This window comes from Notolabrus celidotus, chromosome 5 (assembly GCF_009762535.1).
Source record: "Notolabrus celidotus isolate fNotCel1 chromosome 5, fNotCel1.pri, whole genome shotgun sequence".
In the NCBI taxonomy this organism is placed as follows: Eukaryota; Metazoa; Chordata; class Actinopteri; order Labriformes; family Labridae; genus Notolabrus; species Notolabrus celidotus.
Window position 1 is genome coordinate 5,619,086 of NC_048276.1, and position 13,244 is coordinate 5,632,329.

The 13,244-nt window shown below is 39.3% G+C and overlaps 2 protein-coding genes across 4 annotated transcripts; both read right to left on the minus strand.

Annotated features, from left to right (window-relative positions):
• Positions 1 to 4,313: 4,313 nt before the first annotated feature.
• Positions 4,314 to 6,504, minus strand: LOC117812280 (golgin subfamily A member 6-like protein 1). 2 transcript variants are annotated; one of them, XM_034682954.1, is made up of 2 exons: positions 4,821 to 6,504; positions 4,314 to 4,736 (listed from the first exon to the last, which is right to left on the minus strand). In XM_034682954.1, exons 1-2 carry the CDS (start codon positions 6,393 to 6,395, stop codon positions 4,461 to 4,463), a joined length of 1,851 nt encoding a protein of 616 aa, XP_034538845.1. In that variant the 5' UTR covers positions 6,396 to 6,504; the 3' UTR covers positions 4,314 to 4,460. The 2 variants fall into 2 exon arrangements, with proteins under 2 accessions (XP_034538845.1, XP_034538844.1); XM_034682953.1 differs by having other exon boundaries at positions 4,779 to 6,504.
• Positions 6,505 to 9,406: 2,902 nt separating this feature from the next.
• Positions 9,407 to 12,804, minus strand: LOC117812395 (transcription factor Sox-19a-like). 2 transcript variants are annotated; one of them, XM_034683118.1, is made up of 5 exons: positions 11,775 to 12,804; positions 11,556 to 11,669; positions 10,317 to 10,556; positions 9,974 to 10,211; positions 9,407 to 9,898 (listed from the first exon to the last, which is right to left on the minus strand). In XM_034683118.1, the coding sequence occupies exons 1-5, from the start codon at positions 12,181 to 12,183 to the stop codon at positions 9,625 to 9,627; spliced, it is 1,275 nt and encodes a 424-aa protein (XP_034539009.1). In that variant the 5' UTR covers positions 12,184 to 12,804; the 3' UTR covers positions 9,407 to 9,624. The 2 variants fall into 2 exon arrangements, with proteins under 2 accessions (XP_034539009.1, XP_034539010.1); XM_034683119.1 differs by lacking the exon at positions 11,556 to 11,669 and having other exon boundaries at positions 11,775 to 12,290.
• Positions 12,805 to 13,244: the final 440 nt, after the last annotated feature.

The following is a 13,244-nucleotide window of genomic DNA, read 5'->3' on the forward strand; positions in this document are numbered from 1 at the left end:
GAAAAAAGTACTATGCTTTGTTATTGTTTTGTCTGTCCTTGATGTATAAAATGTACAGTGATGGACAGTAACAAAATAAATTCACTTGAGAACTTAGACTGGAGCATGGCTCATGGGATAAACACCCAATAGAGGCTCTCCATACTGAATTCTGTAGAAGAATTCTACATGTTCAAAGAAAAACTTAAAATAACGCCTGCCGAGCATAACTGGGACGTTTCCCATTACTGTGAAACACTCAGAAACGTCCCAGTTAAATTTTGGAAACATCTAAATTTAAGCCCAAAAGACTCTAAAAGCACTAAAAACCCAAGAGCTAAACCCTGAAAACTGTCCCCTTAGTCAGCTGGTGAGGAAGCTTATCAGCCAGACTCCCATCAGCACTGATCCAAAACACAACCAAATTAAACTCATTAAGAAGCACTCCAAAGATCTATATTTAGAACACTGGAGGAACAAAACAAAGACCCAAAGTAGAATGAATTGTTATTTGACCCTAAACCGTGATTATAAATGATCTGAATATCTGTACAGTGTCAGAGATACAAAACAAAGATGTATCCTGACCAAATACAGGCTGAGTGACCACCAGCTGGCTGTAGAGACAGGGAGACACAGACAGACATGGCTGCCCAGAGAGGAGCATCTATGTGCTCACTGCTCTACAGGGGACATAGAGACAGAGATGCACTTCCTCCTCCACTGCAGCAAGTTCTCTTTTCGAGATTCCCACTACAGGGAAATGACTAAAATGGTACCAAACTTCCCAACATTAACCCCAGAAGAGAAACTGTCAGTTCTCCTGGGGGAAGGGTCAGCAGCTCCTCAGGCTGCTAAATATGTGTCTGCCTGTCACAGCCTGAGGGACGCACCATCACATGGTGTTTGATTTTGGGTGGGGGTTTTGTGAGCGTGCCGCATCGGGTGAGGACATTGAGATATGCTGTATGGGTAATCGTTCATTAATGCGTATAGAATATGTAATATATGTAATATGTGGTTGATATGTATGTGATGAATATAATATGTAATGAATAGGGTGTGTGATTAATGTACATGTGGTGAGTGTCGTGTGTTATGATTATATATGTAATGTATGTGTATGAATGTATGTGCTTTGGCAATAACATGTCTTTGTTCATGCCAATAAAGCAAAATTGAATTGAGTTGAACTGTACTTAAGTACATTTTTTGAGTATCTGTACTTTACTTCAGTATTATTATTTGGGGGAACTTATTGCTTTTCCTCCACTACATTCAGAAGACAATTATTGTACTTTTAACTCCACCACATTTCTATCAATGCTCTAGTTACTCACTACTTTAGCTTTGAAGTCAGCTCATGAATTTCCTTCTCTTTTCTGAAATCTGATCCCTAAGACAGTAAAATGTGTTTGTGTAGTTCTGTTTGTCTCAGCGGTTTAGTCGTACCTGTATATCGTGCCCGCCTGCTGACTGGAAAGAAACGGCGGGATCACATCAGTCCTGTCCTTGCATCTTTGCACTGCTTGCCTGTGAACTTTAGGATCCAGTTCAAGGTCCTATTAATTGTTTTTAAGTGTTTAAATGGTCTGGCACCATCTTATTTATCAGAGCTTGTACAGCCTCACAGTGCTTCCAGAGCACTTACAGTTGAGGTCAAAATTATTAGCCCCCCTTGTGAAATCAGATAAAACCCTTGATTTCTCCATGAAAATGACCATCAAAAACAAGTGTTTATAGTTTATGTGTTTCCAAAATAACAAAGACAAATGTTCACTATGTTTGATTTGGCTTTTTTTATTGATGCAATGAATTAAAACAAGGAAAGGTAAAAATGGCATGTCCAAAATTATCAGCCCCCTGGCCCTAAGTAGTCAATAGTGTGCCTGTTCTGAGCCATGCCTGACAACAACCTCTTCAAATAGTTCTTTACAAGGTTGGCACATGTCTCTGGAGGGATTTTGGACCATTTTTCCAATGCAAATTGTTCCAGCTGGTCCAAAATACATGGTTTCTGAGCATGGACATTCACTTTGAGCACCCGCCACAGATTCTCAACAGGATTGGGATCTGGGCTCTGTACGGGCCACTCCAGGACCTTGGTTTTGGTGTCCTTTAAGAACTGTTGGACCAATTTTGACGTAAGCTTTGGATCATTGTCTTGCTGGAAGACCCAGCGCCGACCAAAGCCTAGACTAGGAGCAGAGTTCTTCACATTATCCCTCAAAATGTCAACATAACTTTCTTTTTTCATGATGATATGCACCAGAACAAGATTTCCTGTGCCTGAGGCTGCAAAACAGCCCCACAGTAAGATGCTCCCTCCACCATGTTTAATTCTGAGGCCCATGTTTTAAGGGTTGAAGGACTCTCCCTTTCTTGGCCAAACATGAACAACATCCATGTGCCCAAAAAGTTCCATCAGACCAAAGGATGGACTTCCAAAACTCATCTTTACCTTTCAAATGTTCTCGGGCAAACCTCAGTCTCACTCTGATGTGCCGCTCTTTGAGTAAAGGGGTTCTTCTGGGACGATGGTCCTGAAGCCCATTATGATGAAGATCCCTCACAACTGTGCTCCTTCAAACATCAACTCCAGAGGAGGTCAGGTCAGCAACAATCACCTTGGAAGATGTCCAGGGCTTCTTGCAGACATCTTTGACTACTTTCCTCCCCAAAGTTCTTGAAATCTTGCGTTTTCTACCACGCCCAGGTTTGTTTCTAACAGAGTTTGTCTCCTTGTACTTTGCAATGCTGCAACGTACAGCTATTCTAGACACTGTAAAACGCCTGGAAATTACAGTATAGCCTTCCCCCTTATTATGAGCCTCAAATATCTTCTTTCTGAGCTCAAGACTGATTTCCATTGTCTTTGGCATGGTTAGTAAGAGTAGTCTCTCTCAATAACGTGTTCAAGTGCTCTGTTTGGAGTCCCTTAAGTAAATCTCAATGCTGTTTGAATGCTCAGGTGTTGTTAGGAAGCAAATTGACCAACAGGTGTTGTTAGGAAACAAACTGACTGCTCAGGTGTGTTTTAAAAGTAAAAATTCACATGGGGGCTAATAATTTTGACCACGCCATCTTTCACCATATTTGATATAAAGTTATTCTAAAAATGTATTTTACATTACAAAATGTACCAAAGCTACTAAAGAACACTGGTGAATGTTTGCTTATATCAAGTTTTATCAATGATTCAAACATTGGGCAGAATTTAAGGAAAATGTTCCAGAATTCCTGGGAGGCTAATAATTTTGACCTCAAGTGTATCTACGATAAGGTGGACGAGCTAACCCAGCACCAGAGGGAATACTGGCAGAGTAGCATCATGCTAACAGAGCAGCATCATGCTAACAGAGCTAACACCGGACACGGAAACCCATAGCAGTATGGGAAGGTTGGAGAGGGCGACAACTTCACATCACATCCTCCTGAGACCCAGAAGAAAAAAAGTTTTGATAATATTATTTTTTCTAGATAATAAAAGTATTGTGGTTCAAAGAAACATATTACAGCAAAAACAATTCCAATAATGTTGTTTATATAACTTGTATCTTCTGTCCTTTGTAGTGGACATCAGGTCTTGAACCAAAAATCAATTAATCAACTTCAGACAGTTCAAAATGCAGCAGCCCGGCTAATTACCACCTATAATGTCACCGTCTCAGCTCTATGAAGACATTAAGTGAGAAATTTCAGCTCAGTGTTCACATTCAACACCGGCTTAAGTGTCTATTTTAAAAAATTGTATTGGATTATTTTATTTGATCATTTACTGTTTTAATGTATGAATATTATTATTAATATTACATTTAATTCAATGTTCCTAATTTATCCTTTTCAGGTTTTTAAAATTTCCCGATGTGACGTTGTCCTCTTGCTCTGAAAACCTCTTTTATTGTCCTTTTAATGCTTTTATTTACTTATCCATTTATTTTATTTTGTAATGTATTTCTTGAAAAACCTCTTAAACAATTATGTATTGGTCTTTTGTGCCACCACGTTATTCTTTTTAACCTCACGTTCTATTCTGTTTTGCGTTGCTAAAATTCCTCCTCCTTGTCAAAACACTTTGTAAACACTTGTTTTTAAAAGTGCTATATAAATACAGTTATTATAATAATAATTATTATTGTTATTATCATTATTATTATTATCATTATTATAACTGAAAGCCAAAGTTAGCATTTAGGAGCCAAAACCAGATATTGGATCTAAATAAAATAAATGATAAACAAATAGTTTGTTAGAGAATTACCTGACACACTTCAGTAACCTGATGAGTAACTATAAATCATATTGTTATATACATACACACATACATATAAACATATTTTGTTCAAAGAATTTTATTTTTTTCAATTGGTAAAGATACAAAAAAAAATGAAACCTTTACTGTGTGGGCTAACCGGAGTACCCGGGGAAAACCCAGACGTGTGAACAAGTGAAGTCCTGGCAGTCAGAAACTACAAGATTCTTCACATTGAAACTCTGGCCTCTTCCTTCTCTTTCTTCATGCGTTTGGACTTAAATAAACGTTTGTGTTTTGGAGTGATCATTTTTTTGAACCTCCTCCAGAGAGAGATATTCTCCTCGTGTTCCTCTTTGTCCACTGGATGTTCTTCTTGGATCGTCTCAGGGTCTTCCTGGACAGCCTGTTCTTCCTGGACAACCTGTTGTTCCTCCTCGATCATGGAATGTACGTCATGGACCGTCTGAGGTTTTTCTTGGACAGTCTGTTGTTCTTCCTGGACCATCTGAGGTTCTTCTTGGACAGTCTGTTGTTCTTCCTGGACCATCTGAGGTTCCTCCTGGACAGTCCGTTCTTCTTCCTGGACTGTCTGTTTTTCCTCCTTGTCCACTGGATGTTCTTCTTGGATAGTCTCAGGGTCTTCCTCAACTATCTCATGCCTTGGTTTGACTGTCTCTGTAGTGGTAGTCTCATATGTGAACCCTGTGTCCAGACTGATTGGTTTCCTCCTTTGAAGCTGTTCTCTGAGCTCCTTCAACTGCTTCTGCAGCGCCTGACCAATGTCCCCCTGAGCTCTAAGTTTGGAGGCACTTTCTTCCAACTGAGCCTCTAATGTCCTCAACTTATGCTCATGTCGGAGGTCAGTATCAGAGCCCTCCTCCACCATTTCACTAAGAGTCTCAACTTCTGGTACGGACTCCTTCTCCTTACTAGTAAAGCAACATACTTTGACCTCCGAATTAAAAGGATCTCCCTTCCTCAGGATTCCCCCAGACTCTTTCATTTCTTCTAACCTCCTCCTCCAATGAGAGATCTTCTCCTCAGGTGTATTTTCACATTCCTGGACCATCTCATGTTTTTCCTGAATGGTCTCAGGGTTTTCTTGAACTGTCTGGTGTTCTCCCTGGATGGTCACAGGATTTTCTTGGACAGTTTCAGGGTCTTCCTGGACAGTCTGTTGTTCCTCCTGGATCATGGAATGTACGTCATGGACCATCTGAGGTTCCTCCTGGACAATCTGTTGTTCTCCCTGGACAGTCTGTTGTTCCTCCTGGTTCATGGTATGTACGTCCTGGACCATCTGAGGTTCCTCCTGGACAGTCTGTTGTTCTTCCTGGACTGTCTGTTTTTCCTCCTTGACCACTGGATGTTCTTCTTGGATCGTCTCAGGGTCTTCCTCGACTATCTTATGCCTTGGTTTGACTGTCTCTGTAGTGGTAGTCTCATATGTGAACCCTGTGTCCAGACTGATGGGTTCCCTCCTTTGAAGCTGTTCTCTGGACTCCACCTCCTTCTGCAGCGCCTGACTAATGTCCTCCTGAGCTCTAAGTTTGGAGGCACTTTCTTCCAACTGAGCCTCTAATGTCTTCACCTTATGCTCATTTCGGATTTTGAAGGTGTCCACAAGATTCAGGGATCTGGAGGCATGACGCAGGTGCTGGCTCATTACAGCATACAGCTTCTTCTTTAGATTTTGAATCTGTAAGTCACGTCCTCTTAAATGTGTAACTGAATCTGTCGGGGTGTAATTCAGATTTGTGAGCTCAGAATCAAGTGTCCTGATGTCATTTTCAGTCTGTTTTCTCCATGTCTGCTCCCAGGGCGTCCTCTTCCTTCTATTAGTCTGACCAGGCGGCTTCTTCACCTTGCGCTGTTTATCATATTCATCCTCTTCTATTATAAATCGGACAGATGGCAGGAGGTTTCCCCCAGTTGTAGTCGGGTACTGGAGCTGATTAGAGCCCTCACCTTCTGGTACAGACTCCTTCTCCTTACAAGTAAAGAAACATACTTTGACCCTTGAATTAAATTGCACTCCCTTCTTTGGGATTGCCACAGAATCTTTCGATGGGTGCTTTAAACAGCTCTTGAGCTCTGGTGCTGTATCCGAGCTGGGTTTAGTCTCCATTTTTGAAAAAGCCGCTGCAAATGCTGATAACATTGTTTGGTTTAAAAGAATTAGAAGCGCTTCGTAAAGTCTTTTTCCACACGGTTGTGTCAGGTCTGGATCTGTGAGCTGCTTGTTGGTTTTTGTGGTTTACAGCCTACCCTGACTCAACATTCTAAATGACTTTGTGATGTCATAGTCAAAATTGCCATTGATCTTTCATCACATTCAGTTCGCGGTCATGGAATTTCCCATCGTCTTTTTGTCGCCAGCTTCTGTGTTGCCATGGTAATTTCTGTGTTGCCACGGTAACAAGCTCCGCCCTACAGCGTAGTTTCACTAGATCCTATGGAGTGTCAATCAAAAGAAAACCCGGAAGTTAAACCCAGTATTTGGAGCCTGTCAGGACTTTTAATGACTCATTTGTTGGCCATAGACACCAAACTGGCTTCCCGGTAATCTCCATCACCAAATCCACAGAAATGCAGAATCCATACTTGGGTGCCTGGATTTTCAGCATGGCAAATGTTATTGGTTTCCATTCGTGGTACTTTTGAAGTCAAAGACATGGGAATCAATCCACATCAGCAGGCTTGGGTGGATGCAGAAGCAATCTGATAATGAGTTATTTATCCCTGTAAATGGATATCTGCATGCAAGTGCAGCTTCTAGATCACACATTTCAATTTGAGCAACAAATCTGCTTGATGCTGCACGGTTAAAGCCAATCAGGGCTTAGATTTCTGAGCTACCTGTTAGCATCAGGAACTAACTGGAAGTAAAAGCATGGTCACACTTAACTAGGAGAGCGTTTGTGGATTTATGCACTCTGTTCGGATGAATGAAGAAGTGATAGGCCGCTAGAATCCCAAAGTGATTCAAAGTGTGGATGCTCAAAGTGGAGTTGTCAGCCCGATGTTCCCACTGCCCGATGCTCCCACAGCCGTGTGTTCCCACAGCCCTGTGTTCCCACAGCCCTATGTTCCCACAGCCGTGTGTTCCCACAGCCCTATGTTCCCACAGCCGTGTGTTCCCACAGCCGTGTGTTCCCACAGCCTTATGATCCCACAGCCCTTTGTTCCCACAGCCCTATGTTCCCACAGCCGTATGTTCCCACAGCCCTATGTTCCCACAGCCGTATGTTCCCACAGCCATATGATCCAACAGCCCTTTGTTCCCACAGCCCTATGTTCCCACAGCCTTATGATCCCACAGCCCTTTGTTCCCACAGCCGTATGTTCCCACAGCTCTATGTTCCCACAGCCGTATGTTCCCACAGCCTTATGATCCCACAGCCCTTTGTTCCCACAGCCTTATGTTCCCTACGGCAGCTGTCAGTCAAAGAAAACCTGGAAGTAAAACCCAGTATTTGGAGCCTGTCAGGACTTTTAATGACTCATTTGTTGGCCATGGACACCAAACTGGCTACGTTTGCAGTGGTGTTTTTACTATTTTTGTTCCTGTGTGTGTCCGGAGATCCTACATGTGACTATGGTCGCATTGTTTACATACGTGATCAGCTGTTAGCATCCCATAGCATGTCGATGCTAAACGATGCTAGGCCCGATGCTCCCTTCGAGCTGAGGAAAAGGAGGCAAGGACCACGTGCTGGTACTGAGGTGAAAGCTCAGAAAAGACGACATCGACCTGTCCTTCCACCCACCGTTATGGGGACTGTAAGATCTACAGTAGGTTGTCAAACCAGCTACTCCTGGCAGTACCTCAGTCCAGACAGAGCCTTCTCAGTGGCGGCCCCAAAGCTGTGGAACAGCCTACCTTTCCAGGTTAGAGCTGCACAGTCTGCACTTTAAAACACTCCTAAAAACCCATCTTTTCTCCTTGGCGTTCAGTCCCAGCTAAACAAGAATCCTTGGCTTTTTACTTTTTTACTCTTTTATTTCCTAAATTGAGCTCTTACTATTCTTTTATTGGTTTTATTTATTGTTATATTGTGTATGATTATATTGTATTTTATGTCTGTACAGCACTTTGGTCAACTGAGGTTGTTTTTAAATGTGCTTTATAAATAAAGCTTGACTTGACTTGACTTGAAGAATGATATGTATCAGTTGAAATGTTCTCCCTGTTTCCCACTCTGCCTAAACATACAAACATTCACAGTCAAACCTGAGGAAGCGTGCTGAGCTACGTAACATTTGTTTACACTCCAGATGAACATTTCAAACTAAGTTGTCTGTGCTTGGAGTAACTGAGTTTCTGTTTTTATTCCATGGTATAGTTTTTAGAGATTTAAAGTAATGATTTCTAAATAAACAGAATGTAAGTAAATGTACTACTCCTATATATTCTTGACTGCACTTATCTATTGTGAAAATACAACGTTTTGACATTTTTGAAGAAGTACTTTGAATACTTAAGTATTTTTAAGAGCAGGGACTTCAGTACTTTAACTCAAGTAATAATCTGACAGAGCAACTTTCACTTGTATTGGAGATATATTTGACCTGGGGTATCTATACTTTGTCTTAAGTAATCAATCATTCAATCAATCTTTATTTGTATAGCGCCAAATCACAACAAACGTTATCTCAAGATGCTTTTACAAACATAGGAGGTCTAGACCACTCGATGTCAATATATATCTGATCTATCAGAACACATATCTAAAAAAAATAAATGTTCATCAAAGACGACAGCTTGGCCATAATCCTCCCGTCAGCCACCACCTCCACAGGGTCCAGGACTGAGCTGGCCTTCTTCACCAGTGTGTTCAGTCTTGCTCTCCTGTATCCTGTTCACCCACAGCAGGTTTAATCCTTCCAATGTGGCGTTCGTGTCCAGTGTTAGCTCCGTTAGCATGATGCTACTCTGCCAGTATTCCCTCTGGTGCTGGGTAATGAAGCTGTGTACTTTGTCCACAACTGAAAATGTATTATAATAGCTCAGATCTATAATGAAATCTGTAAGGTCTCAAAAAACCCATGAAGAAAGTTCTAAAAGCTTATAGCTTTTTGATCACAGCTTTTCTCAAAGATGAGAAACTAAATAAAGTGCTTCACATTTCAATCCCTGCACCAGATAAACGAAGAGACAGAACAAAGAAATAACATCAAGCCCTTTTTTATTTTTTATTTTTAACATTTTGTGGACAAAAACACTTGTTTCTTGAGTTGCTTGAAGTAGCTATAGTACACAGAGGCAATAGTAAAGTCAAATAATGTAATGACCTTCATGTGGAGACCAGTTGGAGTACAAAACCAGGTAATATGTTCTTCAGACACATTTCCACATCCAGACTTTCCTTGTGAATGCTAAACACTTCCTAAAGCAGTCCAACCACGTCAACAAAATCATCAGATTTAAAGCCCACTGCGTCGTTGGCTGAAAGCTGCTGACTGGTGGAAACACCAGTCGGTTCCAGGTTATGTGGTGTTGTGCCGGAGCCAGTCATACATTTGTAATAGTTATCAGATGTATAATGCTCCTGTTGCTCGTTGTAGAGTAAGGCCTGGTTTCTCTCATCTCTCTGCTGACTGTTCCCGTAATTTACCTCTTGCATCATAGCGCTGCAGGTATTCGGGTGTCTGTTGAAAGTCCTGTCAAAATGAAAGATGGAAATTGGACGTCCTTGAAGAAATTTTAACTTCAGATAGCTGAAATATTTCACCAACCTTGCAGACTGGACGTCACTTCTGGAGTAGAGGTCTAGGGGAATGCACTGGTAGAAAGATGGGCAGTGATAGTGGCCTGCTATGTAGGGCATCATGGTCGGCCAAGCGTTCATGCCAGCGCCTTGAAACTCAGACTGAGGAGGACTGGAGGTGTGTGTGCGAGTCGGGGTGGTGTCCTGTCCTCCTCCCGGACTTGGAGACAAACACTTTCTTTTCCTCTGGGGGCGATACTCATAATCTGGAAAGCCAAATACCAGCACATATATCTGATGCACAAAAAAAAGCAGTGACAAGTGTATGGGCTTTTTCCTCTATGTAGTAACGGCTGTGTTTGTGTCCATACCAGGGAATCTCTTCTGGTGGATGCGTTTCAGTTTTTGAGCTATTTCAAAGTAAGGCCTCTTCTCTTCCTGGCTGAGCTTGGACCACTCATTCCCCAGGTAAGAACTGGTGTAGTTCAAGTTTTCTCCAGGATTCTGCTCCTTCAGGGTACACCGTTGGATGTTAGACCACACGAGGAAGGCATTCATCGGTCTTTTAATGTGTCCGCTCTTGCTTTGGTAGGACTGTAACAGCATCAAGTCTGAGGAGATGTTTGAGGATTAATGAATGAGTTTACAGTTATGAAAAAAATATATATATATATATACATATATATATATATATATATATATATATATATATATATATATATATATATATATATACATATATATATATATATATATATATATTGGAAACAAAGTGTTAGTAGTACGTTATTGACTAATTAGAAAGGATAAATGTGTGTGGTAAATATTTAAAAGAAAAAAAGCATATTCATGTGAGGTTTTAAAAGACAATTGAAAATATATAAAAGTAAATATATAACAAATATATAAAACAAAAAAAAACGTATTTATGGGAGGTATGTAAAGACAATTTAAAAAATATATAAAAGTATATATAAAAGAAAAGACCATTTATGGGAGTTGTTGAAAGACAATTAAAAATATATATAAAAGTAAATATATAAAAAATATATACAAGACAAAACATTTATGGGAGATTGTGAAAGACAATTAACAAAAGTAAATATATAAAAATATATAAATATATAAAAGAAAAAAATATTTATGGGAGGTATTAAAAAAACAATTCAAAATGTATATAAACCTAAATTTAAAAATAATAAATACAAGAAAAAAAAAGATATCAATGGGAGATGTTGAAAAACAATTAAAAAAATAAATAAAAGTAAATATGTTAAAATATATAAATATATAAAAAACATATTTATGGGAGGTATTTAAAGACAATTACAAATATATGTAAAATTTAATATATAAAAATATATAAATATAAAAAAGAAAACAACATTTTTTATGGGAGGTTTTAAAAGACAATCAAAAATATACAAAAGTTAATTTATAAATATATAAAAGAAAAAAAAGATATTTATGGGAGGTATTGAAAAACAATTAAAAAACAGGTACAAAATGATTTAATATTTTCTATAAGTACACTAACTTCACTGCTCTTGTTCATGTCTCACACATAGACTGTAAATAAAAGGTCTCACATAAAGGGTGGAGTACTCTACCTTCCTCCGTTAGCTGGTCGATCACATTGTTAAGTGGATCCCCTCCACTCCCCGGTTCTTCTGGGGTCTGGGTAAGGTGGACTGGATCTTGGTTCAGCGGCTCCCTCACATAGGCTGTTTATATATTAAATATTATACATATATATATATATATATATATATATATATATATATATATATATATATATATATATTTAATATACAGTCTGTGCTCCCTACCTGTAAAAGCCGGTTGTAAACTCGCCCCCTCGGTGACCCGGATGGGGTCTTCCCCGGCTGTACCTGGACCATGACCTGGACCCACCTGCTGGGGATCAGAAGGGACGGTTTCTGATCGGGTACCGACCCCGTTACAATCACTGCCTCTGAGCCCCACTGACACGTGCTGGTCTGGTAGATATTTATTTCCAAAGGTCGATATGGGGGGCAGGTTTCCGTCTCCATATCCACACCGTGCTCCCATCGGGGCCCAGTAGTTTTCTAACGGCGGGACTAACGGCTGAATCTGATCCACGTCCCCGGCCTGGAAACACTGAATGGCGGCCTTGTTTAGGTCCTGACCGCCCTGACCCGTACCTGTGCTCGAAGAACCCGGTCCTGGTCTCCACGATTCAGATAGGCCTTCCATTGAACTGTCTCGGGGATATTTTCTCTTCAGTATGAAAAATGTTCTGATGTGAAACTCTTTTGAACGAGCCGTTGCTTGGACAACAGTGACCGTTGCTTGACGTCACAACGTTCAGACGTCCCAGCCGTTAATTAGCATTAGCCAAAAAATAAAATAAAAATAATAATAACTAGCATTAGCATTAGCTTGTTTAGCATAACGAGGCTGTAAGACAGAGTAAAAGGCCTTTTCTGTAAGCTATGTTATTAATAGCTGCTGATTTTTCGTTAGTTTTTGTTCTTATTTAGTTTTAACTTTTGTATCCAACTTTAGTTTAGTGCTTAATATACTAATACTGCTTTGTTAGTTTAGTTTAGTTTGTATTTGTTTTGATAATAGAACAGTAGTCTTACTAGTTTTATTATTTTAATCATTAGTATCTAAACCATTGTTCTAACATGTATTTATTTATTTTGTGTTCATCTGATCTCGTTAACGCTACCTTATTTTTAACTTGTCTTACCACTCTTACTTTTTTTATTAATTTTACTGTGTTGATTTTCTTTTTCTTTAGTTAAAAACATTGTAATACAGGATACAACAGCCTACTAAATTAGGCTGTTCATTAAAAAAATAAAACTCAAAATGCTATTATGTTACATAAACATGTATTTAAAAACAAGAAACCAAGGACTAAAGATACTATATGGTAAATTTCATATTCACAGATGTAAAATAAAAAAGTTACCTTAACTAAAACTATACTTAAAAACATAAAAATTGATTGATAGCAACTAAAAAATAAAACAGCAGACCTTTTGAATGAGTTTCTTGGAGAGGATTGTTATCTTAACATCTGAAATGTTGCATATATTTGTTTATTGATATATATTGACTTGAGTTTTATGTCCCATACATGTTTTGTTTTATTTTTTCTCCATCACCTTTATTGATTATGGTATATTGATTGGTTTGAGCATGTCTATATTATTTGGAAATGTGTTATGATATAGTGTTCAATAAAAAAGTAAAAAAAGAAACCAAGGACTACAAGAACCCACTGTATTTAATTTAAATTTGTT

Excerpts from the sequence above, each read along its gene's own strand:
- LOC117812395 (XM_034683118.1), bottom strand. The coding sequence starts at position 12,183 with ATGGAAGGCCTATCTGAATCGTGGAGACCAGGACCGGGTTCTTCGAGC. Across the intron at positions 10,557-11,555 it reads CGACCAGCTAACGGAGGAAG|ACTTGATGCTGTTACAGTCC; the intron begins GTAGAGTACTCC and ends ACATCTCCTCAG. Across the intron at positions 10,212-10,316 it reads CCACCAGAAGAGATTCCCTG|ATTATGAGTATCGCCCCCAG; the intron begins GTATGGACACAA and ends TTGGCTTTCCAG.
- LOC117812280 (XM_034682953.1), bottom strand. The coding sequence starts at position 6,395 with ATGTTATCAGCATTTGCAGCGGCTTTTTCAAAAATGGAGACTAAACCC. Across the intron at positions 4,737-4,778 it reads TCCAGGAGGAACCTCAGATG|GTCCAGGAAGAACAACAGAC; the intron begins GTCCAGGAAGAA and ends GAACCTCAGATG.